Below are 27,552 nucleotides of genomic sequence, written 5' to 3'. Positions count from 1 at the left end.
TGCTAGCCATGAGTTGTATTTCTAGTTTATTTGATACTTGGCTGCAAGCGCTTTTCTTACAACAATAACACCGTGTGGTGGTGTTGCAGGATAGTGCAAAGCTGATCGGCAGATTTTTAGCTCATTCATCGTAAGAACTTGACCGAAAACTTCCAAAACACTACGTTTTCGTACTATCTAAGGCGGTTACATCGTAGTACCATGCAAGGTGCTATTCGTACGTACATAAACAATTTCTTTAACTCATGTCCCTACCAAATCTACTTTTCCTTCCCTGTTATTCACTAAACATTTCTCTTTCTCTCAGTTCCTCACGCTCGTTCAGAAAATCAGGAAATATTGGTGGCCATAGAAAACAAATATATGAAGCGACACTGTGCTTGTATTGAACACCGTGCATGTTGCGGTGCATAACAAATATAGGGAAATGTTTCTTTGCATCCGGTACTGCGTGCTAGCATGCGTGGTCTAGCACGATAATTTTGTATTATTCCATCCTTTACACACCCCCTCGTCAATCGTGAGATCTGCCAGTGCAATAACCAGTTTTGAAAAGAAATCGTTTGGTGTGTTTCTTGTCAGTGGAGAAAATGAATGAAACGGCAGCATTATTGGATGGAACACCTGCCCGTGACCCTGTCATTACTGCCATACACAGGCAAAAACCTTGTTTGATCAAGCCGTTTATTATACCCACGCATCTAATAAAATGGATAGAACAGGATAACCTGTATGAGTGCACCGCCAAACCCACCAACAAATTCACCAACCCAGTACTTCCACGAATCACCCCAGTGACCACTAAAAAGCACCGGCGCCCAAACAATTCCTGGATTGAACGCACCGCCAGACGTTGATCCGCCAAGATACCCCAGGAATCCGAGCGTCAGCCCGATAACCACCGGCGCAAACATGCTCCTGTCTGGTATTTTGCTCTCGCTCGGATCAATTTGAAGCTCTCTCTTGTCCCTTTCTTCTTTCTGCTTTTTGTATGGATTCGCTGCCATGGCGAACACCGAAAAAACGAGTATGCCGGTAAGAAACATTTCGATGCATATCACTTCTCCTGTTGTCGCGTCATCGGCCTGTTTAGGCCGTATGATATTCATCAACGGCCTGAACGATCCGGGAAAGCATCCCTGCACGACCAAAGAGGCAATCATGAATCCGATGCCTTGCGCAATGATGTAGAAGAAGCCGCTTATTATCGGCACCTTACGAAAAATCACAGCTGCAAATGTTATAGCAGGATTAAAATGTGCAAGTGTCACGTCCACAAACAGGAATATGATCACCACACTGACAAACCCGATCGATAGTCCTATCAGTATCGGGCCCGCAACTATGCCGTTGAGCGTGGTTGTCAGAATGGCAGAATACACCGTAAAGCCAAAAATGAAGGAACATGCGCATTCTGCGATGTAAGACTGAATCTTTGAGTATTGGATTGATAGTGGCATGTCTCAAATTTTTGTTGTTTATTTAAATGCCCATCAAACGATGCATTGATAAATGGATAATTTAATTTGGGCTTTGCAGTGCACTTTGATCGCGTATGTGATAAAATATCGTAAATATTTGCTGCGAATTAAATATTTGGGCATCTTGACCAACGATCAGATTGATCGTTATTTTACGTGTGGAGCGAATGATATTGGTGTTGTACTACCGGGTACCTTCCAGAATAGAGCCGTGGGAATGAATATTTTAGCGTGTGAGCGATTTGTACGGACCAACATTTTCTGCCGAAACGAACATGGTACTGCATTTCATCCAAGTAAATTATTAAAAGCGGTGCTCATCATCCAAGTAAATTATTAAATGCATGCTCATCATCCAAGTAAATTATTAAACGCGGTGCTCATCCTCTTATCAGCATGGTAATCGTTTGCTTGCTCCATCTTTAATGTCCGATTTGCCTGCAACTACTAATAAATCACATTTTTACCATTTAATCTTGTCATTTTGATCAAATTTCTATATTTTCTCATTATGATGCCGTGAATTGGCCCATGGCCACGATCGGTGTGGCAGACCAAAAAAGCACATTATTTAGGCGTTGTGGCGTGAGAAGGTAGACGAACGTGTTCTAGCGAAGACAATTTTCTCGTTATGACGTGGTAATTATCAACAAGATAAACCGTGATGGGCAACCAACCAAATATACGGCCCGCTCGTCCGTATGAGCGGAACAAGCTTATTAAATTGCGCCAAGTCCCGGTACTTTTCATCTAAGCCATCTATGGGTGCCTGCCCGTTCATAAACGTAGATGCTACCGAGCAGTACTCTATTTCTAATATGTCATGTTCTCGTCGTGTGCGCACGCCGAAGAGATGCTTTGGAAAGCCGTAACAGATGCACCGTAGATCGTTGTGACATACTGCCGTTCCCAACATGCACAGCACACCAATTTATTGCCAACAATTTGATTTGATGCAAAATATCAAATATCAAATATCAGAGTATGTTTCAATCGCTTCAATTGTTTTCAATCAAATTGCATTTCCATCTTTGACACGATCAGAATGTTATCGCAATCACGGACTGCATGATATACTTGTGCATGAGATGAGGTTATCACGTTGTGAGCAAACGTTTTGGTGCATCTTTGCTGCCAAGGGCACGCTTCGTTACGCAAGTGAGCGGTGCTGCAGCAGGGTAAGTCCCAATTAACAATTGCACTCCGTGGTACGAGGAGATGAACAAACGTACGTGTAGTTAGAAATAGCGATTGCTCCGTTTAAAGTGGTGTACGAAGAGTTTGGACCGCACATATTGGCACGGCATTGCATTTCACGTTTAAGTTGTTGTTCTCAGCGCTTCCAGCATTGCATTCTTTTAAATTTATCAAAACTACTTTCGTGCACCGGGTGCATACGAACACAGCATTGCATTCTACGTTACGGTCATTCCTTTATTCGTAGTTTGGTGAGCGTTCTTACAAAATGATGTTGATGAGCGTTCTTACAAAATGATGTTGATGAGCGTTCCTACAAAATGATGTTGGTGAGCGTTCTTACAAAATGATGTTGGTGAGCGTTCCTACAAAATGATGTTGATGAGCGTTCCTACAAAATGATGTTGGTGAGCGTTCTTACAAAATGATGTTGATGAGCGTTCTTACAAAATGATGTTGATGAGCGTTCTTACAAAATGATGTTGATGAGCGTTCTTACAAAATGAAGGCTCCACATGTAAGGAAGCGATGTAATGCAGCGGTACTGCTATGTAGACGTATTTGCTGTGTATAGGTCGTAATTACTGCTCATGTTGCTACCATCACCGATCACAATGTTCTTCAGTTCGGATACGTTCACAGAGACAGAACTAAGCCTGACATGCACATTTCGTGTGTGAGGTATCAAAAAATGCTACGCAGCGAGTCATGAGCAGGAAAGTGTTGCAGAGCTAAAAAACGCGAGCGGTGCTGTGCAGGCAGTAAATATGCAATTAATGAAAACGAATATTTCAAAGGAAATGAAAGGATCAGACGGTACAGCGAGCCTGTGGTTGTGCACCTTATCTGCTGTACAGGATGGGGCCAACGGCCGGCAGCTTCGGCACGACTGAACTGATGCAGCGTATCGTAGATCACTAAATTGCATTGTTCACGGTTGTTCCGCATCCCTGGCAGATGTTGATTTGTTTAACACACGAAAACAACCAATGCAGTTCACAACCCTCTCCTTTTTACCGGCTGTGTGCAAGCAATGAGATTTTCCGATTTTTTTACCCATGCTGCAAATGAAGGAGCACATCGTCTCGTTGATTCTTTCAATTTCGCTGGTCATTTCGTTTGTCTGCCTCAACAAAAGCGTAAAGAACAATTACAGGACGTTCAGAAGCTTCATTACCTTGTTCTGCTCGGCCGCATCAGCGATGCTCAACGCAATCTTAATAGAAAAAAAAGACGACCACGGCATCATTTACACCATCACCATCTCGCTGGTCGTTGCGCTGTGCGACTTTGTCATACTCTACTGCACGATGGAGTCGCTGAAGATACACTCAATCGCATTTATGTTGCTCGTGTTCATCAGCTTTTGCATAGGAACGTTCATCTTTGACCGGCACGTTTCCCTCATGGCGGTGACGATCAACTCGGTGATGATCGTTGTTTTGTTCATGTTTGAGCTGTTTGAGTACAACGGTGTGCAGCTGAACGGAGCAGACCTGGAGATCACGTTTCAGAAGCCGTATATGTCCCTGCTGTTCATATCGATCATAACGTTCGGGTTCAGAATCGTTCTTGTGTATAGATTATCGAACTTGATAGCCGACCGACCGTTTTTCTCGTTCTTCCACAGCCTCTTCCTCATGGTATTTGCACTGATCGAGGCAGCTTACGATTCATGGACGGACGTAAAGATCTTCTACAGCGAGGCCAGTCGCTATTGGCTGATCATCGTGGGGTCGTTCCTTCTGCTACCTGCCGTATTCGTCAGCTCGCAGAACATGAAATGGATCAGAAAGGAAACATTCATGCTTTCCTCAGCGACCTCCGTTGTTGTCATCACGTGTTTTTACTTCGCAGCCGATTGCAACGACGTATTCGGTAAAAATAGGTTAGAAATTGTAGGTACCTGGTTCTATGCCTGCCTCCTGCTCATTTTTACGTTTAATGTGTTTGTCCTGCTGTTTTTTAGAAGAAGAGATGAGAGTCGGGCCGCAATCGTGTCAAATGTGGAAACTATCGGGGCTGATACGCCTCCGCCAGCTGATGCACCGTCTCCAGCCGATACGCAGCCAGCTGCCGATGTAGCGCCCTCAGAGGAGCAACCACTGCCATAACAGGCATGGTGCTGTTTGAATGCGTAGGCGCGGTAAATTGGTTAAGCCTGGCATCGTGCACTCGCTGGTAATGGTACGCGTGATCACCGATACGCGAGCACCGAGAAACACCAGAAAAGCCTTTTTAGGATACTTCGTGTACTGCCAGTCATGCTATAGCTGCTCGATAGTATTGCTGGCCAGAAAAGGCACTGCAACACGATTGCATGCGTGAAGCGAATCGTTCCCTACCGTTCAATTCTGCCCTCCATGTTCATTGCCGTTACCTACGCAAGAAAAAGTATTTGAACAGCAACAATTTATTCCGTGAAGAAGAGAAGATCGTGACTTGTACAACAGAACACACCTCCTCGTACTTCACTCCATACCTTTACCTCCAGCTCATGACTTGTACAACAGAACACATCTCCTCGTACTTCACTCCATACCTTTACCTCCAGCTCATGACTTGTACAACAGAACACACCTCCTCGTACTTCACTCCATACCTTTACCTCCAGCTCATGCAATAGCCGCGCAGTACGCCACGGCATGTAACATTACAACAGTTCTATCTTTCACCATCAACACAGCCGTAATAAATCGTGTTTATTTCTCCATCTAAGTGACCGCTTGGTCTGTGCCTTACAGCCGTAGTAAATAGCTTTAGGATCCGTGAACATTCCCATCTTGCGGATTAAGCCGTGGGCCGGTGCTCAATTTACGACGAATCTCCGTTAAGAGTTGCTCATCGCATCTGTAAGAGGTGCTACAGCAACGATTGGTGGTTGCGGGCCTTCTTTTCACGGGCAATCCATAACGCTTTCTCTGTGGCTGAGAACGCTTCGCGGTATGAAAAGATACGACTGTTAAGTGCTCAGGGCAACCTGCGAGCTGTTGCGGTACCAACGGTTCAACGCGTATGACATGCTCGTGGATGTGCGTGCACCTGCGAATGAGCATCCCATTAAAGATAAAATTGTGAACACCTCATACTGATGATGAATAAAATACCTTTCTGTAACAACGGGAATAGCGCAGTTGGTGAAAACACCATGCTCTTCATGCTCAGAACGAATTAATTTGTTATGATGCAACGTTTTGTTATGCCTTTTAAAGCAACGCACTAAATTTGCTTTTATTCCTCAAACACGTTTAAGCCGTGTGCTCCCCAAATTAGGCGCGTTTCCTCATTCGTGGCAAATTCCGAACATGATACAGGGAATTGGTGCTAAAACACGGTTTGCTGCCAACTCTAAAACTGCAAACACGATTTTGCCACGTTGATGTGCACGCCATGGCAAAGCCTTCGGTGATTGCACTGTTCAATGTGCGTCTGCCATCCATGGCTGTGCTGTATTTTCAAGCAAAACCACACTCCACGTGCTAATACACGTTCATACGCATCAAACATACAAACGAGGACTTCTTCCTCCTCTTTAGATGATTTCTCACCGTGAAATGAGCATTTAAATCAAATTCTCGTTTTGATTTCCTTTGTTTATTACCAGAATTAAAAATGCCTTCTCCTCCCACCCCAATGCAATCGGTGAAAAGCTACGAGCATATTTTGCGAGAGGTGCCCACAGAGGAGGTAATACTGAACAACGAGAGACGGGCGAATATGTTCAAGGGAGAAGATGCCTACGAATATCTCAAAAAGAAGAATCTCGATGAAAAGGTTATTCACGACTTATTTAACACGCTGATTGACGAAGAGGTAATAGTGAGAGGATTGCTTTCCAAGAACAGCAAGGATGTCACAGTATCACTGGCAAGGAAGTTCAACAAGAAGGACAGCTACATTTGGGTGGTTGAGCAGACCAATCACATGCACTTGATACTGTCTGTCGTGCTGATAGCATTCGTTCTGCTCCTTGTAATGTACCAGGTGTGGCCATCTAAAATTAGGAGCAAGATGACGTACGTGTTCTATCCCATCTTTGCGTTCTTTGTGTTCCTGGGCGTGTTGGCTGTTCTACGGCTCGTAATCTTTTCTGTAACGTTCTTCTTCTATCCACCCGGTATTTGGTTGTTCCCGAACTTGTTTGCCGATGTGGGGTTTATTGATTCGTTTATACCGGTCTGGTCTTACCATGGAACAGAAACAAAACCAAAAAAAAAGTTGATTAAGTAAAGCAAAACTAGTTGTTAGTTCCACTTCTTGGCACAAATAGGTAATTAAAGTATGTTGCACGGTGAACACGTGACTCAAAAAACATTTACCCGGTCCACAACTGCTCCGCTATTATTTCACGGCGTCATGGTATTTCACGCACCATGACATGGCAATCTAATTGCGCCGTATATTTCATGGGTATTCTACACGGATAGTTATGAGCATTTGCTTTATTTCCATGGTTTGATTGCGATGCCCTTCATATAATAACTAGATCGAGCTCTACTCAGGCAATCTAAATTGCACCAATCAAATCATGTTTTAACCAAGTACTCATACGATTTGTCATACCTTTTATTCCGTGTACTATTTGCAGGTTAGTTCTGTTGTGTGCAATTCTGCATTCTCAATTTCTGCCAAAGCATGTTTACTTACCTTACACTCCCATGTACCACGCCTAATCATACATCGTTTACACTTATGAAGCGTTTTGGATCGTTCTAGAAACGTAATGGATTGACCGGTACATAATTTACCTCTTCATGCCAAGTTTACTCGTTGCTTCGGGATGAGCCTCTCAAAACGGTTCATTATATCGGTGGTTTTTAGACGCGTCTTATGGTCTAAAATATGAGGATGCATGCTCAAACGGGTGAGCTGCCATGACAACTAAATTATACGTTGGTGTTAAGACAAGTTTTATTATGTTGGTAGCTGTCATGTCTGAGATATAGTTCATGGCAGTATTACGTGCAAATAGCCATTTCTAATGGGAGCACAGCCGTTTTGTCATACCACTATTTTAGCTGCGCTGCCCTTTGTACACGATAACAAACGAAGTAAACTAAAACTCATTGTTACACGTCTTTAAAATACGTTTGATAGGTTAAAACACCATTTTCTGGCAATACTTCACGTCCAAATCCTGCAGCAATTCGTAAAACGCTCAAAAATGATGTGCTTGTGACCACGAAGCAGTACCAAAAATGTAAAATTACACCAATCATGCATATCAGTCAAATTGGTGGCACCAATTTATTTTAGGCCTTGGAAGAGCAACTCGAGCTATCCCAGTCCATGGTTCATATTTTATCACGCATCATGTCGAATGTTACTGATTTGGTCTCTAAGGAGAAGCATGGAAACGGTAGAGATATGATGAACAACGTGGTAAGCAACGTAGCAAGTTTGGTTACAAACGCATCGATAAATACTTTTGGTGCTGATGACGTGCCGCTACCGGACATCCCCCGCTTTGAAAAATTTTACCAGACAGAAATAATTGATGGCGATGCCATAATTGTACAGCACGTGTTCAACGCGCTTTTAGCTTTTGTGATAATTATGTTCATCGTTATAGGATGCTGTTGTATTTGCTACGGCATAATCTTCACCAGCTGTTCATCCTGTGATCCGCTCAGGAAGTGCTTGTGCTGTTGCATGGTGATATTCACAGCGGAATTTTCACGAATAGTAGCAAATACACCGCCAGCAGAGTACAGGAGAAAGAAGAAGAAGAGGCGAAAGCATGGCTCTAAGCGTGAACTACCAGGGAGCAGTACTACGGACACATTCGTTATAATGAACGAGTGAAAGCATTACTCTGAGCACGTGAGCCCAAAGCGTGAACTACCAGGGAGCAGTACTACGGACACATTCGTTATAATGAACGAGTGAAAGCATGCCTTGGAAAGATGATGCAAGGTTCATATGAACGGTATGACCATGGAACTCGTTGGGCTAAGAACTCAAAATCGGCATCCTCCTCGGTAAAATATCATTTTACTTTCTAAAGTGTCTTTTTACCATTTCTACTGGTTCCTCTGACTCAACGGTATTCCGCCCAATTACCACGCATACCAACTGCCAGAAAGTACTGCAGGTGCAGATCAATAAACTTTTCTTCCCACTGATTGTGCAGATCAATTAACACTCGATAACCCAAAACGTATGTTCAAGGAAATTGATTGCAAACCCTGAGAATGAAGCCTTTCTGTGAGATGCCCAAGTTCTTGGTCATGTGTTACTTCGGTTACAGATCATTATCAAAAAACGTTGCGGTCACCAGGAGAAGGCAGTCTGATTAAATGTTATTTTCAAGAAATAATTATCAGTTGCGCGTAAATACCAATCTTAACCGTGAATAGGAAAAGACAATTTTACCACCAACTCCAAGGAATGTATGCATTAAAAATAACGGTAAAGAATGAGCATCCATTTTCTTAGCAACAGCTTTGTTCAACATGCTGCGCACATGCATTTACTCCCTCTAACATTCCTTTTTGGACCTGCACTGCCATAGTCGTTGACTGAGTGCCCTGTTTTGTACAGCTTTACGGTGGAATTGTAGGACAGCCGTGAACTCTTCTGAGAGAGTTCTGGTGCTTTTACTTTAACCGCTTTGCTAAATATGCCCAATCGGATGGAATCAATGAGCACATCCGCATGCGCTCACTCATAAACCCTTTATTTCCGATCTTGCAATATTCGAAACGAATTGTCGCTCATCAGAAAAAGATAAATTAAATTTTCAACCTATTTACAGTTCTATACGAGTAATCGCTACCAGTCATGTGCTAAGACACAGTAATACGCTCCCAATATCTAAAGTGCTGGTAATAAGCGTATTAGTACCAATTTGCATTTGAAGTGGCGTATTAATTTGTCTACTTCCAATATCAAGGTAGCCTTTTGTGTCTAATTACGTAACCAGAAAGCAGAAAATCATATATTTAAAAAACATTCAGCAACCCACACTCAATCCCATGTTAAAACACGTCCTACTAATTTTTTTGCTTCCTGCAGGTATCGGTACAGCTGTAATAAGAGAGCTATTCGACAATGTTGCAGAAGCGCACCGTTCCAATGTTACCGGTAATTTTTCATCACAGTTGGTGAATGAAACAGTTGCAGAAGACATTCCGCGGGCCGAAAAGATCCTTGACTGGCGCTATTTTATGAAGAACGACGAATCAGAAAATAAAATATTACGTGTTCTGGCTTACGCAGCATTGGGATCTTTCGGTGTGGTTGCTCTGTTTTCTGCTGTCTGGTGCTGCTTGATATTTATGGTGTGCTGCAAGTGTTTCAGGAACTTCTTGAACTGCGTATCAGCCATGAGAGGAGGGAAAGACAAAAAATGGCACACTGGAAAGAGGCACAGACATAGAAGGCACAAGCGATTTACAGAAGATGATGATATGACTTCACTTATACACACGGATGAAGGAAGTTATACCACTTATAACAACTCGAGTGGTTACATGAGCGGCAGATCAACTGATACGGGAAGTTCATACACAAGTCGTAAGGCATCGTCGGACTCTACAAAATCATCGTATACAAGCTCTTTAGGTAGATACAAAGGCACCAGCGGGCCATCTTCACAATCAGGAAGCAAGAGTTCGTACACCAGCGGGCCATCTTCACAATCAGGAAGCAAGAGTTCGTACTTCAGCGGGCCATCTTCACAATCAGGAAGCAAGAGTTCGTACTTCAGCGGGCCATCTTCACAGTCAGGAAGCAAGAGTTCGTACACTAGCGGGCCATCTTCACAATCAGGAAGCAAGAGTTCGTACACTAGCGGGCCATCTTCACTATCAGGAAGCAAGAGTTCGTACACTAGCGGGCCATCTTCACTATCAACCGGTCATCTAAAAAATACAACTAATTTACCATATATAGGCAATACCACTCGTACTCACCCAAAACAAAGTCTAGCTATCGCAAGTATACCCGGGAAACAATAAAAAATAAAACTAAGAAATACTAGTTTGTGCTTGTCTCACGTATTGGTGCTCATCATCCCAAGTAAATAAAAATAAAACACAAACGTTGATTAATCAGTACAAGTAAAACATTAAAACTTTTTATTTCACATTTTTGTACGAAGCAAAGAGCTAAGGATTGTCATTCGATTCGTTCTTTCAACACCTGCTCGGCCACCCACAAAAAACATTAAAATTACGTAATTACCTTATGAAAGCTAATTTAGTGCTCTTCACCAAAATACCGAAAACAAGTGAAGAAACATGACATAGCATGTTAAATAATATTATTTGATTGATAAACAAGCTTTATTCCGTTTTATAAACGAGATAGCACGGCCGGTACAGTAGCTAATTTTTAACATTTTTAAATAACTAAAATTTGGTGCTACATTCGTGATATAGCAAGGTAATACACAGTACTAATAATAAACGGTGTAAGGGTAATTTACATTATATGTGTGAGAGTGCTTGCTGTATTTACCGCGTTGATGTTAGTGGCACTAACAGGTGCTATGAGCGACAGAACGTATGCTGGTCTAAGGAACAGCATTTTCAATAACATATGTTATTGTAGCTACTAAGGCCCTATGTTTCGATCGCATTTCAGCAGATTCATCCACAATTTTCATCTCACATCCATTGAACACGCTCTTCCCGATCAAGTACTGCATCGTATATTGCCCGTATTTTCTTCGTAATATGCGTTGCTCAGCCAGTAAAGAACATTTTTGAGTACCAAATCACCAATTTTCTTGCTTTGAATATTTTTAATTCATCTTTTTCCTTATGAGTCGAATTATAAATGAGAAATAAGCAAAGTGCTTGTCCCCCACATGGACATAAACCATACTTTCACCAATATAGCTGGAGCAGACATGCCATATCCCACAGTGAATCCATCATCAACGCAAAAAAGTGTTTTGATAGACGAACCTCACTTTGAAGCCCAGGAAATTGATGACATAATAGTACGGAACGGTTACGAAGACTTCTATTATAACCTAATAATCAAGCTTTTCTACTTTGCAGCTGCAGAGTTCGCTATTTTCCTACTTTTGAATATAGGTTGGTTTTTCATGTGCTCTATAGCCATATATGATACGGAAACGATCATTTACAGAGACGCTAAGGAGAAAGAAAAACGGAAAAAGAGCAAGTACACGATAGTTCCTGAAGAAGAAGAGAGTGTTGACCGGCAAGAGTCAACGGCAGGATTAGCTATCAACAAAGTCAAAAACTGGCTTAGGTTCACGAGGGAAAACAAAGATTTCGATATTGAACGCGGAAGTGCTCGATCAGGAAACCGATACTTCGCGTAGCCTACAGGCACAATCGTATCATGTTGAGAACGCATTCCCTATGCCGATATATCTTCATCTAAGACGGTTATTTCATCGTATTTTCACTGCTATTATCAAATAAACGAAAAGCATATTTTTTTGAACTCATATTTAATTTGTGGTGCTACATAACCTGCCAAACTCCTATTCAACATGCTTTTTAAGATAAATGACCTGATTCACCTGCAAATTGGATACGAAGACTCTGTCAGCGTACCGAAAAATGCGCTACATGCAAAGCACACGGCAATAAACGAAACTGCTCAAACTACACATAAAAGTAAACGATACGCTAAGATTGTTCTATTAAACACCATTTTGCTGTTTATTTATCCGTTATTTCTTTGTGTCTCACACATCTCGCATTTATCCGCTCCATCCAAGTTTCTATACGTACAAATTTGACAGTCCCATTCCTCCTTCTTATGCATTTCGATGCTTTCCGAAAATTTGAGGAACATGAGCGTTTGCAGAAATGTGTCTATGCTCCCTCGTCCGAGTACCGCATCCAGGAGAAGTTTCATGTCGGGGCACAGTTCCTTGTTATTGCCATTAAACTTTAAGAAAAAGTAGAGCAACACGTTGAAGCACTGGAACTTCTCCAAGTTGTAGTCCGTGAAATATTTCGCAATCTTCATTTTACCCCACTGTGGATTGAAGTATGCGTCGCTCGGAAACATCGAATTCTCCGAGAAGCCATGCGGAATGTCCACGATGAGGTACTCGACAGGAACACGCATCGTGTTCTTCTCCACCACCAGGTCGTACTCATTCTTCTCCAGATAGATAATTGAGCGCGTACTCACAAACACGTCCTTGTTGGTGCACGGCTTGATTATGTTCTCTCCGATGAGCACCATGCCCTGCTCCGACACGCTGTAAGCATCAAGCTCAACGCCGATGTCCTTGCTGCGCACCACCAAATTCACAAAACGGCTGTTAAACTCCTTCCCATCCTCGTCTACAAACATGTTATCGTTCTGAAACCTGGCCATTGCCGCAATCTCCAGACATGAAAGGAGATAATCACGTTTTTGGTTGAGGTCCGTGTAAATCAGCCCCACCACGCACAAACCAAGATAATCCAAGAGCGCCTGTATTTTGCTGCAGTTCTTTTCGTGCACAATGAATCCGTCCGGAAAATTCTCTTGGAGGGGATCGTAGATTGCCGAGACAACGGCTGTTTTTCCCAGGGGCACCCTTTCGTAATCCTTGACCCTTCCGAGCAGAAATCCGAACCTGTTACGCCCAGTACCTCGCCAGAACGAGATAAAGTTGTCCACCACCTTTGAATGGTCTATCTCCACGTGGTCTATCATCCTATAATTCTGCTGCTTCAGCGCAATTGTACGGTCCATACACCTCGTGCACTTCACGTTTTCAGTGTGCTTGCAATCGTTTCTGTAGGTAAGTCTTTCTATTCTTTGGTTTTTCTCTTTAAACGCGCCAAAGCTGAGGTACTTAATTCCCCTTTCACGTAACAACTTAGGATCCCACGGGCTAACAGGCGCACAGTTCACACACATGGCATTGTCACCATGGTTGCACAGGAAGTCTCTCTTGCTCGTGCTCTTCCGGGTTTGTGCTACCACCTCCTCCTTATAATCCGAGTAAATAATGTCGGGCAGAACTGTTCTGGTCGGCAGCAGCTCGATGTCAATGCTGTTTGTAAGCTCATAGTCGTAGAACAGGTTTATTTCGCATCCAAAGATGTCCTTCAACGACTCACCTATTTTTTTGCTGTCGTCCAAAGAGACCTGATGGAACTTAGTCGCGGTCATGATGCTGACATCAACCATCGTAAGGGTGCGCAGTGAAAAATAACATAAAAATATTTTTTTGCAGGTGATCAGAGTCACACCGCTGAATGGTCGTTTTTAAGGAGAAAGGATTTGAAGTATCGAGTGATTTGTTCGTGAAGTATTATCGGGATAGCCTGTCGAAGGAATGAATGAATTTTGTTGCAATAAATTTGCTGACCTGCAAACAAAGGGTCAGGTGCAACGGCGTGGAGCAGAGGTAATAAATGTATCTTACTGAATGGTGTAGTGGCAGCACTGCCATGTGCGTATAACATTTGTTCACGTTCATTTGCCATTACCACGTGTTAAGAATATTCGGCAAATTGCCTGACCGATAAGATCTATGTGTACGGTATAAGCGTTAACTTACCTGTGCCGTTCTTTTTGGTGTGCCATAGAAGAACGGGCCTGATCCTTAAAAGAATTTTTGCTGCTTTTATTACAATAAAATGAGAAAAGCACCAAGAATTATCTGATGGTGCGAAAGGCACAGGTTCTCTAAGCAGTCCCTTAATGGTCTAAAGTGCATATTATAGCTTTTGTACCAAAATTCTTACATCAACTATGAAATAAATTCGAGAACGGTACGAAACGTGAAATAAACACGCAATAGCGGTGAGTATAGCACAGCCATTCTACCACATCAAACACGCAATACCCTACAAATAATTTATTTACCCTTCTTTTCTTTCTTATCCTCAATTTTATTGATGTTGTATTTCTTCTCCATATTATCAATAAAGCCCTGCCAGTTTTGTTCGCGTCTCGCCAGAATCTCCGCTTGCAAATGTTCTAAGCCCTTATTCGATACTTTCTCTCTTTTCTTCCTGTACTCGCTAATTCTCTTGCCATACAGCTTATACCTTTTCACTCGTTTATTCACAATTTCTTCATCAATTATCTGCCTGATCCTATCCTCATCGTTATACCTCCCAAACACGAGATGGTCCAACAACCTACCTATATCACCTCTAAACTTGGTATAATACTCTATTATATCGGTTCGTTCCTCTTCGCTGCCTACATACTCATTCTCCATGTTCTGTATTTCTTTGTGTATCTCTGCGTATTTTAGCAACCTCTTGTGTGCTTCAAATATTTCTGTGAATTTCTGTCTGTTGCCGGTCTTTCGATCAGGATGGTATTTTAGGAGTAGAGCGGTGTAATTCTTCTTCAAATTGTGCAGCGTAGAAAGCGTTAGGTTTAAAGATTTGAGGTCGTCTTCCAACATGGGGATAATTTTTTTGGCACTGAAAACGAGGCACTGTGTGCACGGTCAGGTGGTATGTCTGATCCTGAGGGATCGAGCGCACATGACCCGGTGTATGACCAGCCGTAACAAACTAAAAATACGATTATTTACTGCCGAACGTTTAATCAAAATAAACGTACACTCAAAAAAAAGCATTTTCTACGAGTTGCTACGTGTGATCTGATGTGGTATGGCAATCGTTCAATTTTGCCTCCTACCAATATTTGAGGCCGCATGCTGATAATAACACCCATGTTGATGCAAAGAGCAATCACCGATTATCCCAGTATTTGAGCGCATTTCATTAAAATAGTTTTTGAGCTTGTAGCGTTTAACCATTGCTTGGTTAAAATGGTGCATCACGTAGCGTTAACCAAAAATTAGCACTAAACGTGAACGAAAGGTTAGTAGCACGATGAGTGCCACTGCACAAAGAAATTGTATTCAATAATTCTTCTACTTCTACTTCTACTTCTACTTCTACTTCTACTTCTACTTCTACTTCTACTTCTACTTCTACTTCTACTTCTACTTCTACTTCTACTTCTACTTCTACTTCTACTTCTACTTCTACTTCTACTTCTACTTCTACTTCTACTTCTACTTCTACTTCTACTTCTACTTCTACTTCTACTTCTACTTCTACTTCTACTTCTACTTCTACTTCTACTTCTACTTCTACTTCTACTTCTACTTCTACTTCTACTTCTACTTCTACTTCTACTTCTACTTCTACTTCTACTTGTTTCAAATAATTCGGTCAACAACTCCCAGTACAGATTCGTTCCACCACACAGTGCAAATAAATTTGCTACCAAAACTAAAACATCTATCACACAATCTTTAATTTTATGTTACACCCGTCTATACGCTCGTGAGCACTGCTCATCAGTAATCATTCTCACACACTTTTATAAGCTCCCTACAGTACGGGCACCGCGAAGACTTCGTCTTCAACCACGGGTCCACACACTCCTTATGAAAGTTATGCTTGCACCTCAGCACCCTGCACAGACTCTCGCTGTTGAACTCGTCCATGCATATCAAACACGATTCAAAGGGTCTGTTCGAGCCGCTCAGCTTTCCATAGTTGTCCACCACGCACCTGTTCAGCTCGTAAGGCGTGATCAGCGGGTTCTTGGTGGTCTGGTTCTTCAGCCATATCTGCAGGGTTATGAAGCACAGCACGATGAGCACCGTGAGAAGAAAATAGAATGCAACGATAAACACGCGTTCTACGCCGCGGTACACCCTGAGCACGAAATGGTAGCTGCTGTCCGTGCCATCCATCAGCATGCTGTGCATCTGCTTGCTATCGTTGGTGTCCATCGCAAGCACCAGCACCGATCTGCCCTTCATCCGTGCCATCCTCTCCATAATCTCTGTGCAGTTCAGGTAGTAGTCACGTTCTATCAGCAGCACCAGTATTTCTATGTCTGCTGGGAGGTTGTGCAGGTACTCGATGGTTTCATCCAGGCTGAGCACCCTGTAAAAGCGCAGCTTGCTCCTCGTTCCGCTGCTAAAATCGTTCACGCTGTAATCAATGCTGTTCTTTGTGCTTGCACACTTTTCGCGCTGAGTAACTTCAATTTTTCTTGTGTCAAATACCTCGCCATGCACTACGTCCATTTTTACGTGCTCCAGCCTTTTTAGCGAAGATTCTAAGAGACTGAACTTGTCGTTGAAGAGCAGCCTGAGATGATAAAAAAAGAAATACATCATGCGAGAGGAGCTGCAGTTTGTTTTTATTAGTTTTTAATTAATCTGGAAAAGAACGAAATTAAATAGAAGTGTCATTTTTATGCAGTGATGCTTTTGAAGGGAACAGTGCGCAGTTCATTTGTTTATGTGATCATGTTCGATGCTCTGGCAGGCCTGCGAATGGGTACGAGCTGTGGTGCACTTGGTAGGGTGTGTGGTAGAATATTGCAGCATTGCATAAACACATTCTTACAGATAAATATAATAAATAATTTATTTGCATTGATGAACGAATAGTTTATCAATGCAAATGAATTTACCATCACTGCACAGTCATTCTTTACCGTTCAATATGGTCCTTTAAGGACAAAGAATGCCAAATTTGTTACAATCATGACATAAATGCATAAATTAGCAGAATAATAAACGCCACGATACTCACGTTTTATCGTTTTTGGCACTAAAATTAGCAGCATGTACCAGACCTGAGTAAATTGTCAGTTATTTTAGTTGTTAATGCATTGTATCGATAATTAGTACAAAATGGCAGGTAAGCATTGCATGCACGTGTTAAATGTAGCAAAAAGATGATTTATTTATTATTGGAATGAGCGAACTTCTTTTTTAATACCAATCATGAAATACACGCCAGGCCTACGATAAAAAATAATTAAATTTAATACACTGCTACAATACGGCAGAATTAGCAATTTGATAGGAAAGAGGATAGAGCTGTAAATAACGGGGGAATGCGTAGCTGATTGATTGATTAGAAATAGAAATGAGTGTTACCGATCAAATCTTGCAGAACAGAATAATTAAGTTCATGGATGAACTCTTAAATGAAATTGCTTTGCTTATAAAAATAATTAGGGTAATGAGCAGTTACCACTTGACCTGTCAAGCGTAGTAAACTGGGGGGTACGCTCGTACCTACCACATGGCCTGTCAAGCGTAATAAACTGGGGGGTACGCTCGTACCTACCACTTAACCTTTCAAGCGTAAAAAAACGTACTTTTCACTTTTTTTACTTTTTGCTGTTCCACACATACTCCGCAAGATCAGCCACTCGACACGAATACCCGTACTCATTGTCATACCAGCTCACAACCTTAAAGAACGTCTTACTCAGCTGTATGCCTGCTTTGCTGTCATACACCGAAGAATACTCAGAACCATTAACATCTGAGCTCACGATCTCTTCATCGGTATACTCAAGGATGCCCTTCATCCTTCCCTGTGCCGCTCTTCGTATGCACTCATTGATCTGCTCAAGCGTGCACTCTTTCTGTGTTCGTACCGTAAGATCAACCACGCTCACATTCATCACAGGCACCCTGAATGCCATGCCTGTCAGCTTGCCGTTCAAATCCGGTATAACCTTTCCTACCGCCTTTGCAGCACCCGTGCTGCTCGGTATGATATTGCTGAACGACCTACTGAGCCGCATATTTTTCTTGGACACCGTATCCACCACCCTTTGTGTTGCCGTGGCTGCGTGTATTGTGCTCATCAATCCCTCCACGATCACAAACTCGTCATGAATTGCCTTGGCAACAGGCGCAAGACAGTTTGTGGTGCAGCTTGCGTTTGACACGACCTGCTCGCCGTTGTAATCGTGTTCATTAACGCCCATCACGATCATCTTTGCATCTGGACTTGGTGCTGTGATCACAACCTTTTTAGCGCCTGCGTGCACGTGTCCCATGCACTTCTCCTGCTCCAGGAAGAAGCCACTCGCCTCTATCACCACCTCTACGCCGTGATCCTTCCAAGGAATGTGCTCAGGCTTGCAGTGCGTGGTCAACTTGGTCGTTTCGTCCAGGTACCTGAACTCGTCCTCGCTTGTTTTTGTTGCACTGCTCTTTTGCGGCGTAATACTGTCGTACTTCAGGGTGTACGCTGCTGTGGCAGCGTCAAGTGCCGGATCATTTATGAGCGGCACTCTGTGCCCACGCTGGCGCATCACCTTGTACACAATTTTTCCTATGCGGCCGAAGCCGTTTATCCCTACGATCATGGGGGTAATTCTTGACAGGGTTTAAGTACCTGATAAATTAAATGATCGGCAATAGCGGTAAAAATGGTTTGGCACGTTAAACGATCGGTTAACAACAGCATAAACCGTTGCTACACAGAGAAGCGTTGCAGTGTACATGAAATGAGCACCATACGCTCAATCACGTTGATGCCCTGGTGCACATTAGAATGTGCGAAGGGAATGAACGAACGGTCAACCGTACCTGCCACGGAAACGGAAGTATTTGGCACTGCCGTAGTTATGAACGGTAATGAAAGAGCACTCCGAGCTGTAAATGCTTTTGAGTTGTTGCCTTTAATTAGCACGGATAGAGAAGAAACGGCGCAATGGATGTGATTAAGGTTTTGTTGTGGGATGAAAGGGTTAGAGCTGTACGATGGAATAATTGATGAGCGGTGCTGTTGATGTGTAGAAATGTACGTTTGGTAAAAAAGATTAGTGAACGGTACGTGGAGAGAATAAAATTGCTGTTATTGCTTCCTTGTGTTGACATAAGATAGAAAAGTATTTTTTGGTAATATTAAATTTGATGTGGGGAGATGAGTGATGGATTTTAAGTAAAATTGTTTTATTCAAAAAAAAGAGTAAAATAAACGGTGAGTGGTAGAAATTGGTTTTTTGTCAAAGGTTCTACAAAATTATGGGAGATAAATAAGCGTATTGCTAATGAATAAGGGGAAGTGGAACAGTTATAGGATAGTATGAGGGGCGGTAAGACAATAAGTAAGATAATACGGTAGGATAATAAGTAGGATAATACGGTAAGATAATACGGGAAAGTAATACGATAAGACAATAAGTAAGATAATACGGGAAAGTAATAAGTAAGACAATAAGTAAGATAATAAGGGAAGTGCGCGTTAAAAGTCTTAACTTCTGCATGTGAACAGTACTGCACATACCAGTCCTACCGCAGAATATAACAATTTTAAAAATTGTACAATCGCATGCCCAGTCCGTAAAAATCGCTCATTTACTTAAACGGCTTTGCCAGGTCAACATCGTATCCTATCGCCAAAGAAAGCGCTACCACCTTCCTAAGCGCATTCTTAGTATCAAACGGCACCGTTGTTTTGACAATTGTGCCCATTCCAAGCGCACACGCGGTAACACGCTGCGCCATCTCTACCAGGCTGCTCTCAACATCCTTGTCCGTAATATCAGCTATCCACGGCTCATAGAACTGCTTATCGCCATAAATACTCTCCAACTTCATCGCGTACACAAACGGCTGTATGTCCATTATGGCAAGCAGGTTTGCCTGTGAGGGCGTCACCTTCTCGCCCTCCGTAAGCGCCTTGCTGTTCTGTATAATCTCAACCTTTCCCTTCGTAATCTTCGTAGAAATGCCCAGTGCCTGGAAGAACGATGTCTTGTCGGGCCCCATGCTGGTCACTTTCTTTTCTATCCACACGTCTGTCTGTGCGATAGCACCCACCTTCGCAAAGGTATTTCTCTTGTTGTCTTCCACTATCTGCTTGATCTCTCGCACATCACCGTTCGTAAAGATGAAGGCTACGTTGCCGAATATGCGTGACGCGATGTCCTCGTGGCCCATGTCGCGCAGTGCCTTCTTGATCGTTGTGTTCTTTCCGAACAAGAACTCAGCCTTGCCTTGCCACGCCTGCTTGGCAGACTGCAACTGGCTTGATGTTACGTTGTTTAGCCCTACAACGATGAACTGGGTGTAATGTGTGAAGTAATCCTTGGTGTGTGTGAATAAAAGCTGTTTGCGCTCTTTTGGCGATACCTTGGACATTTTTGCGGTGGGATGGGTAAAAAATTTTTTATGAATTTGCCCGTGGATTCGGTGTAAGCCGGTGACAATGAGCGGATCCACGTACTACACCTGCAGATTCGGTGTACGTTCTGATTAAAACAACAAAAAGCAAGTTATATGCACGGTACGTGCATAGGAATCTGCAATACCACCAAAAAGTGCACATGGTGCGTTCCAGCCCCTTAGTTTTTCAAGACCGGATCACAAAAATGTGTGTGAAGGCAAACAAACGTGCTTTGTGCGAAGAAATCATTTGTTTGTTCACAGTTGTACCACCACACCAATTTAAGGAAGTTGCTGCACAGGATAACTGAGTAAACGCTCCACGTGTGCTCATGTGTTTTTAATTGCAGCCACCTCATCCGTACCGATAACCATGGGCAGAATTGTTTTGTATGGAAGCACTCGGTGGTAGAGCGCAGCATTTCCAGGTAAAATATTTTACAGAAAAAAGGTACTTGGTGATAAATCACGGAAATAAATTAACATTGATTTAAACCACGGGTGATTATGGAGCAGAAATAGTTTGATTGCTCTGGCGGCGCAGATGAATTTGTACAGCAGGTGCTGTTGCATCTTTTTTCATTAAAAGTACGTTTATTTATCTTCTCGCACCATCAGCACTGTTCTCGGCCATCAAATGGTACAGATGAGGAAATTTGTTCGAGATGTACTGGGAGAAAACGTATAAACTCGCTATTTTACCTTTTTATGCGGTAGATGCACCATTACTAGCGGCGAGTGATAAATAATTGCCTTGATGGATGCGCATCAATTGTTAATTGAAATTGATGGCACTTTCTCACTACGACACATCACTACCATGCATAGACCCTGGCAATAACGACCCTTTATCTTGTACAGCTGGCGTAGTGCCGAAGAATGAGCTGATGAAATAACAAAAAAGTTTTTTTGCGCGTTCTACAGAACGCGTTAATGAAAATTTGGCGGTTGGCCAATCACAGCCCTGAACTGCAGATCAGTGTTCATACCGCTGTGAATTTGATTGAGATCATATCAAAAAACAAACGAATGGTGCCCATGAAATTAAAGGACCTGCACGATGTCCCGCTTAAACAGAAAAAGGTGCTACTCTACGCAGATTTTAATGTTCCTATAATTGACGGTAAGATAGTGGACACCTTCCGGATAGAAAAGACGTGGCCTACCATCGTTCACATACTGTCACGTGAAGCTGAGCTGTTGGTCATAGTGAGCCATTTGGGACGACCTGATGCGCACGAAAAGGAGTGCTTTAAAGAGGGTGCGAGTGGCTTAAAACATACGCTGCTGCCCGTTTATGAATGGCTTTCCTTACGAATGAGCATCGCATTCGCACGCGATCTGGATGGCTTGGGAGAAAAGAAGGGCGCAGTGTTGTTGGAAAATACGAGGCTGTACGACAAGGCGTACCTGATCCAAGAGCTGAGCTTTGTCGATCTGGTCGTGTTTGATGGCTTTAGTGTTGCCCACAGACCGCTACTCATCCCGGGGGACAAAAAGGTGTATGCGGGCCTGCTGATGCGCGCAGAACTGCAGAGACGAGTGAACAATTTCGACCTAGTCATCATGGGTGGCAAGAAGATAACCGACAAAATGGCACTTATAAAACACCTCAGCTTCAAAAATATCTTTTTCGGTGGTGGAATGAGCTTCAGCATTCTCAAACAGAAGAATGTGCCGATAGGAAGCAGCTTTCACGAGGACATAGATTACCAGGAGCTTTTGAGCTCACATGCTGAGCAAGCCTTCACGCTCCCCAACGATTTTTTGGTCAGGAAGGGCGATAAGTACAAGGTAGTGGATAAGATCGATAATGGGTGGATGGGCGTTGACATAGGACCGAAGAGTATAAAAGCATTGAAAAAGCTGATAGAAAGCAGCAAATGCATATTTTGGAACGGACCGATTGGTATGTTTGAGGATGAGGAGTGCGCGAATGGTACTATGCAACTTGTGAAGCTGCTGGAGAGTGCAGAGAAGAACGGGAAGTATGTGCTGGTGGGGGGTGGTGAGACGGCGTATGCAGCACGTATTTTTGGACAGTTAGAACATGTATCGACGGGTGGAGGTGCTCTGCTCAGTTACATGGAGGGTATTGACATGCCGGGCCTGAACGCCTTAGAAAGGGAACACTAACCGGACGAGTCGTGGTTGGTGGGATAAGGGTGTTAAAGTGCCATTAAAAAGTACATTTCGTGTGATTTGCCTGAACTATGAGGGCGTTTTCCCATCAGAAGTACGTTTATCTACCTCCTTGTACAACGGCATATAAATAAACACATATTCCTGGCTTGTTGACCGATCGTGGATGTTGGCCCATGGTTCATGAAATTACGAGGATGTTTCTCTTTGAAATGTACGAGGCGATACGGTGCAAGGATCAAAAAGGCATGTTTTTTCGTGTGTTGCTGGTATTATGAGACAAATAAATGACTTTGATCAAGAAAGAGTACAGTGCAAGGGTTTTTGTCTTCCTATGACTGAACAAAGGGCATCCTACCGCGTATACGATTCAGGACTTGTTAGAATGTACTTAATGGTTGATCCTCTTTCTGCTTTTAAAGCTATAGGTAAATTAAAAGCTATATATGTGCCACAAATCCTATGCAGTATGAACAAACTCTAAATGTTTTTGCTGAGGTACAAAGATGGTTTATTTGGTGTTTATACGAGAGGATAGCTACTTTTATGGTCGTATACGACATTATAGCATGAAAGTATTGTGTGTTGTGGTGTTTAGCTGCAGTAAATATCTGCTAAGGTAAAAAGATAAGGCAAATATGTGATAATTCCGTGTACTGCAGTCTCCTCAGGTGTTGAAGTATGTCAAATAAACTCAACTTAAGAAATGTAGGTTGACCATGAGCAAGTACATGTTCCTACTAAGGAAGGTAACTAAGCAGATTATGAGAAGCATTCGCCACAGATGATAAATCGGCATCCCTTCAATAAGGCTCAACCGTACCACTGCTATGCACTGATCACTTGTTGTATTTTCATGATAATACAATGTGATCAATGCTACTGAGCAATAACAATACAAGAATTTATTTATACCGCAATTTTTGTCTCCTTGTTCTTGCACGTTGTTCTTTTTTGTGCCGTTTTCTTTCTCTTATCAACAACACTGTCTCTAAACGCAGCCTTTCTGCACTGTCCAACCGGACCATTCTGGTATTATCGATAGCAGTTACCGGTAAACAAATCGCCTTCGTATCAACATATCCTTGATCGCGCACTTTAATGCCCATAATATCATTTGTTGTCTTGTACAGACACTTCTTATTCTTCAATCGTTCATTGTTATACGCTTTCCGCGGGCTGCTCACCTGATTTTGCATCAGTTTTGTTTTTTCTTCCTTGGACTTTATCACATTCGCAAGAGCAGCCATTTCCTTTTTCAAGTTGGCTATTTCTTTGCTCTGTGCTTCCATCAATGCTTGTTCCACTTTGCAATGCATATCAATTACCGTCTGCTCGCAATTGCGTTTCCGATACTTCCTTTCCATTTTCCTTCTCATACCATACCGTACACATGCTATACCTATGAGGAATATGTTTATAATGAATATGATAATTATTAGACTTGCTGCGATACCACACGATATCTTGAGAGTCATGTTGATTCCATCCGATACTAAATCGGATTCTTCAAATTCTCGTGTCTCAACCACTTGAGTTGCTGATGCTAGCTTGTTTTCTTGGGAATGAGGCATGGATGGTTTGAGGAATTTTCCGAAAGAAATTGTGACGTATTAACATGTCTGTGGAATATTTTTAAACTACTAATGACCGTAAATGGAAGTGCAATTATTAAGCGATATACACGGTAAATTAATGTAAAGTAAGTGTCACGTGGTAAATCAGTAATGTATTCAAGAGAATTATGAGTGGTATTATTTTGTAAAAATGAAAAAATGCCGGTCTATAATCACTCATGGCGTAACGCGTGATATAAATCATGCAGGTGCAAATACAGATGAGAAACACGTGTAACAGAGCAAAAAATGGAAATATTGGTGCTACAATTTATTATTAGCGAAATACTGAATATTTACCAATGAATATTCATATTTAATAACTAGATTGATTAAAGTACTAAAAGCAGATTCCATGGAGCAAATATCATTGGCCAAGGTCGGTATAAATGGACCACAGGTGTGTCGGATGTTATTGATGCCTGAGAAGACAACAAAACATGCTTTGGTGAAAAAAAGAGTACACGAACGAATAATGGTATAAAAAGAACTATATCATAAATAAATGTTCTTTGCACACATATACACAATATGCTCCATCAAATACGCTCTTCTGTTCACCAGGTTAAATATTCTATTCCTATGAAATAGCGTTGCATATAATTATTCGACCAGCCAAATTTTTCTTTCATCACATTGTCATTCTAAGCAATATTGATAAACGAAGTAAGGAGATTAAATTATTTATAATTTGTTGGTATGAAACGAGGGTTGCGAATGTATGTAATGATTCAGATGCGATTGGCACTTGGTGCATACATGTCATGCATTAGAAATCAGAATATGTCGGCTGACGAGAATAAACAAGCACCTTATGCGGTTCCTAATTGTTTATATAGAACGGTATCAACGATTGAAAGGATTGCTGCTCTTGAACAATGCCGTAAGTACTTTAAACAATATCTTTTGAGGATGGAACATGTGTTTAGGATGGAAAAATACCTCAGATCACAGCATAGAAGGAATTATTCGAACGAAGAGAAAGCAAGAATAGCTTATGAGCACATAGGTTACTGGCTTGAGAACAGAAGACAGTGGCAAGAGATGTTCAAGCAGACATCACAAAAAGATTCTCGCGGAAATGTGCAGTTGAACAACAAAAAAATGAAAATGATGGTTGATGTTATGTATCGCATCGTTAAAAGGATCAAACATCTGAATGATCTTAACAACGTATTTCGCAAAACACTACGAACCGATGATACTTACGAATGTTATGTAGATTTCATGGATGCCTGCCGAAACTTTTTTGCCATGACGCATCCCTTAAATGAAACAGTGCTTGGTTCAGTGAGTCTCTTGGAGCGACACAAAATTAAAAAACTTATAAAAGGAATGAGGCGTTTACTTCGGAAATATGAGCATATTTTGTCTGACACACAGATGATCTTTTCACGATATTGTATAGTGAAATCGCAGACAAGAAGTACAATGCTAAAAAAGGAATAGAAACGTATTTAAAGATACGAATAAACGTCTTTAAACAAGTGATTGGCATACCACGTAACCTGAGAGATATTATGTTTAGAATAATCGATTTATTTTTGATTAAAACCTAGTTATATTATTCCATTTATAAACCAAAACAAAATCACCACTCATTAATAGTATTTCGTTCTTTAAATATGCCGTACTGTTTTTCACTTTTTTAAATCTTTAATAGAGCTAGTGTATTAATTTTCGGCTGGTAATATCGTACCATTTTCGTGTTATTTTATTAAGAGCAGCTGAGAACATTCTGGAAAAAATAAATTTTATGACAATTTTTGACTCCATATCCATGCAAAGATGTGAAAAAGATTTTACATTTTCTCGAACTGTCTAATCAGCTTTTGGCTGTCTTTGTTATGTGAAAAAAGAACAAACAGTTAATTAGCCATTATCTAGTAGCACGGCGAACTTGATGTAAGTAAAGACAATAGTTATATTCACAGCCACAATAATGGTTGATGTGTGCATGCAATTGACCAACAAAAAAGCATCTACTTGCTTATAACGATTTATCAGCGTTACCAGTTCCTTAAGTGGCAGAGGCAGATAAGAACTGATGAGGAGATCCTCCAATGAATGTTCTAAACCACATTGTTGCAACAAAAGTTTATGACTAACAAATATACCATTATATAGCTCCGTTTCCAGATGTTTTAACGTTTGCTGTTCATTTATCATTTGAATGAGTGCTCTATTTGCACGCCAACACTTAATTTTCAGTAATTTTAACATTTTCATATTTACTCTACTGATGTGATTATTCTTCAGCTCTAAATCACAATCGCTAGCATCAATTTCCAAAACTTCAAGGGCAACAAAGTCTATACCAAAAATGTCAACAGCATCAAAATAATGTTCACAAGTGGAATAAGTTAACATCAAATGTTTAAGTCTCTTTTTGTTGATTGTCTTCAAAAACTTGACTGCGAGCCTTACGTCCAATATTTCAATTGATAAATACTCTAATCTAACCCTAGAACACCGAGAAGACACGAACAGCGGTTTTTTTCTTAACCCATGCAATGATGCCTGTCGTGGATCGATTATTTTTTGTTCCTAAGCACAACATTCACATATCGACCCGAGTTTACTGTCAGAGTACGTAGATTTATACAGTTACTCAGTTCAATGATAATTGTTGCATGGTGCGATTGACATATGGTTTGTGATTTTATGTCTTCAATATATATACCGCACATGTCGAAGCAGACTGCTTTATATGATTCTCCAAATGCTAACTTAATTTTTTTCGGTTGTTTCTCAGTACCTTCTGAAGTGAGAAAAATACATTCGGTAAAAGTCAGATTTTCCAGTGCTGTGTTACTTACTTTCTCTAAAAATTCATCAGCAACTATCATACGGATAATTGTTAGCGTTCGTAATTTTGGAGTTTTTTCAATATTTATAAAATCTTGCACTGTTCTATGAGGTTCATAGATCCGATCTGTATATTCATGCGTCAAGTTATGAAGATATAGATCAGTAATGAAATAAAATTGCTGTATCATATCTCTGAGATCAGATAAATCTTCCAACAACCTACGAACAACAAGTTTCAAGAACATAATACGGTATTTTGCAAAAATACATTTCACCATCTCAATGCTCGTCTCGTCAATAGAAACATTCAATCCTCCCGGTGGCTCTGTGCTGTCCTCTTGCTTAACAGAAAAATACAAACCAAACCTCATAGTCTCGTAGACAAATTATACGGTCTTTGGAA

General features: G+C 41.6%; 18 protein-coding genes across 18 annotated transcripts; 9 read left to right on the top strand and 9 right to left on the bottom strand.

Annotated features, from left to right (window-relative positions):
- The first annotated feature begins 528 nt into the window (after positions 1–528).
- On the top strand, positions 529–1,825 carry VCUG_01542 (uncharacterized protein). Its single transcript, XM_008076367.1, has one exon. The coding sequence runs from the start codon at positions 1,513–1,515 to the stop codon at positions 1,819–1,821; it is 309 nt and encodes a 102-aa protein (XP_008074558.1). The 5' UTR covers positions 529–1,512; the 3' UTR covers positions 1,822–1,825.
- VCUG_01543 (uncharacterized protein) lies at positions 702–1,460 on the bottom strand (the record flags this gene model as incomplete). Its single annotated transcript, XM_008076368.1, has 1 exon — positions 702–1,460. One exon carries the CDS (start codon positions 1,458–1,460, stop codon positions 702–704), a length of 759 nt encoding a protein of 252 aa, XP_008074559.1.
- A 1,920-nt stretch (positions 1,826–3,745) lies between the features above and the next one.
- VCUG_01541 (uncharacterized protein) lies at positions 3,746–4,792 on the top strand (the record flags this gene model as incomplete). The annotated part of the gene is made up of 1 exon (XM_008076366.1): positions 3,746–4,792. The coding sequence occupies one exon, from the start codon at positions 3,746–3,748 to the stop codon at positions 4,790–4,792; it is 1,047 nt and encodes a 348-aa protein (XP_008074557.1).
- A 206-nt stretch (positions 4,793–4,998) lies between these two features.
- VCUG_01540 (uncharacterized protein) lies at positions 4,999–5,791 on the top strand (the record flags this gene model as incomplete). Its single annotated transcript, XM_008076365.1, has 1 exon — positions 4,999–5,791. One exon carries the CDS (start codon positions 4,999–5,001, stop codon positions 5,302–5,304), a length of 306 nt encoding a protein of 101 aa, XP_008074556.1. The 3' UTR covers positions 5,305–5,791.
- Positions 5,792–6,052: 261 nt separating this feature from the next.
- On the top strand, positions 6,053–6,985 carry VCUG_01539 (uncharacterized protein). Its single transcript, XM_008076328.1, has one exon. The coding sequence runs from the start codon at positions 6,291–6,293 to the stop codon at positions 6,906–6,908; it is 618 nt and encodes a 205-aa protein (XP_008074519.1). The 5' UTR covers positions 6,053–6,290; the 3' UTR covers positions 6,909–6,985.
- Positions 6,986–7,967: 982 nt separating this feature from the next.
- Positions 7,968–8,534, top strand: VCUG_01538 (uncharacterized protein; the record flags this gene model as incomplete). The annotated part of the gene is made up of 1 exon (XM_008076364.1): positions 7,968–8,534. The coding sequence occupies one exon, from the start codon at positions 7,968–7,970 to the stop codon at positions 8,481–8,483; it is 516 nt and encodes a 171-aa protein (XP_008074555.1). The 3' UTR covers positions 8,484–8,534.
- A 1,121-nt stretch (positions 8,535–9,655) lies between these two features.
- Positions 9,656–10,739, top strand: VCUG_01537 (uncharacterized protein; the record flags this gene model as incomplete). Its single annotated transcript, XM_008076363.1, has 1 exon — positions 9,656–10,739. One exon carries the CDS (start codon positions 9,656–9,658, stop codon positions 10,637–10,639), a length of 984 nt encoding a protein of 327 aa, XP_008074554.1. The 3' UTR covers positions 10,640–10,739.
- A 754-nt stretch (positions 10,740–11,493) lies between these two features.
- VCUG_01536 (uncharacterized protein) lies at positions 11,494–12,178 on the top strand (the record flags this gene model as incomplete). Its single annotated transcript, XM_008076362.1, has 1 exon — positions 11,494–12,178. The coding sequence occupies one exon, from the start codon at positions 11,494–11,496 to the stop codon at positions 11,977–11,979; it is 486 nt and encodes a 161-aa protein (XP_008074553.1). The 3' UTR covers positions 11,980–12,178.
- On the bottom strand, positions 12,105–13,799 carry VCUG_01535 (uncharacterized protein; the record flags this gene model as incomplete). Its single annotated transcript, XM_008076361.1, has 1 exon — positions 12,105–13,799. One exon carries the CDS (start codon positions 13,797–13,799, stop codon positions 12,330–12,332), a length of 1,470 nt encoding a protein of 489 aa, XP_008074552.1. The 3' UTR covers positions 12,105–12,329.
- Positions 13,800–14,472: 673 nt separating this feature from the next.
- VCUG_01534 (uncharacterized protein) lies at positions 14,473–15,033 on the bottom strand (the record flags this gene model as incomplete). Its single annotated transcript, XM_008076360.1, has 1 exon — positions 14,473–15,033. One exon carries the CDS (start codon positions 15,031–15,033, stop codon positions 14,473–14,475), a length of 561 nt encoding a protein of 186 aa, XP_008074551.1.
- Positions 15,034–15,768: 735 nt separating this feature from the next.
- VCUG_01533 (uncharacterized protein) lies at positions 15,769–16,776 on the bottom strand (the record flags this gene model as incomplete). The annotated part of the gene is made up of 1 exon (XM_008076359.1): positions 15,769–16,776. One exon carries the CDS (start codon positions 16,774–16,776, stop codon positions 15,943–15,945), a length of 834 nt encoding a protein of 277 aa, XP_008074550.1. The 3' UTR covers positions 15,769–15,942.
- A 992-nt stretch (positions 16,777–17,768) lies between these two features.
- VCUG_01532 (glyceraldehyde-3-phosphate dehydrogenase, type I) lies at positions 17,769–19,198 on the bottom strand. The gene has a single exon (XM_008076358.1). The coding sequence runs from the start codon at positions 18,774–18,776 to the stop codon at positions 17,784–17,786; it is 993 nt and encodes a 330-aa protein (XP_008074549.1). The 5' UTR covers positions 18,777–19,198; the 3' UTR covers positions 17,769–17,783.
- Positions 19,199–19,752: 554 nt separating this feature from the next.
- Positions 19,753–20,755, bottom strand: VCUG_01531 (uncharacterized protein). The gene has a single exon (XM_008076357.1). It carries the CDS (start codon positions 20,554–20,556, stop codon positions 19,771–19,773), a length of 786 nt encoding a protein of 261 aa, XP_008074548.1. The 5' UTR covers positions 20,557–20,755; the 3' UTR covers positions 19,753–19,770.
- Positions 20,756–21,513: 758 nt separating this feature from the next.
- On the top strand, positions 21,514–23,002 carry VCUG_01530 (uncharacterized protein; the record flags this gene model as incomplete). Its single annotated transcript, XM_008076356.1, has 1 exon — positions 21,514–23,002. The coding sequence occupies one exon, from the start codon at positions 21,514–21,516 to the stop codon at positions 22,714–22,716; it is 1,203 nt and encodes a 400-aa protein (XP_008074547.1). The 3' UTR covers positions 22,717–23,002.
- Positions 23,003–23,627: 625 nt separating this feature from the next.
- VCUG_01529 (uncharacterized protein) lies at positions 23,628–24,296 on the bottom strand (the record flags this gene model as incomplete). Its single annotated transcript, XM_008076355.1, has 1 exon — positions 23,628–24,296. The coding sequence occupies one exon, from the start codon at positions 24,294–24,296 to the stop codon at positions 23,628–23,630; it is 669 nt and encodes a 222-aa protein (XP_008074546.1).
- Positions 24,297–25,055: 759 nt separating this feature from the next.
- Positions 25,056–25,893, top strand: VCUG_01528 (uncharacterized protein; the record flags this gene model as incomplete). Its single annotated transcript, XM_008076354.1, has 1 exon — positions 25,056–25,893. The coding sequence occupies one exon, from the start codon at positions 25,056–25,058 to the stop codon at positions 25,785–25,787; it is 732 nt and encodes a 243-aa protein (XP_008074545.1). The 3' UTR covers positions 25,788–25,893.
- Positions 25,894–26,210: 317 nt separating this feature from the next.
- Positions 26,211–26,708, bottom strand: VCUG_01527 (uncharacterized protein; the record flags this gene model as incomplete). The annotated part of the gene is made up of 1 exon (XM_008076327.1): positions 26,211–26,708. One exon carries the CDS (start codon positions 26,706–26,708, stop codon positions 26,211–26,213), a length of 498 nt encoding a protein of 165 aa, XP_008074518.1.
- Positions 26,709–26,872: 164 nt separating this feature from the next.
- On the bottom strand, positions 26,873–27,520 carry VCUG_01526 (uncharacterized protein; the record flags this gene model as incomplete). Its single annotated transcript, XM_008076353.1, has 1 exon — positions 26,873–27,520. The coding sequence occupies one exon, from the start codon at positions 27,518–27,520 to the stop codon at positions 26,873–26,875; it is 648 nt and encodes a 215-aa protein (XP_008074544.1).
- Positions 27,521–27,552: the final 32 nt, after the last annotated feature.

Source organism: Vavraia culicis (genome assembly GCF_000192795.1).
Source record: "Vavraia culicis subsp. floridensis unplaced genomic scaffold supercont1.24, whole genome shotgun sequence".
Taxonomy (NCBI): Eukaryota; Fungi; Microsporidia; family Pleistophoridae; genus Vavraia; species Vavraia culicis.
The sequence above is the reverse complement of the archived record's forward strand: the minus strand, read 5'-3'. Positions and strand labels throughout refer to the sequence as shown.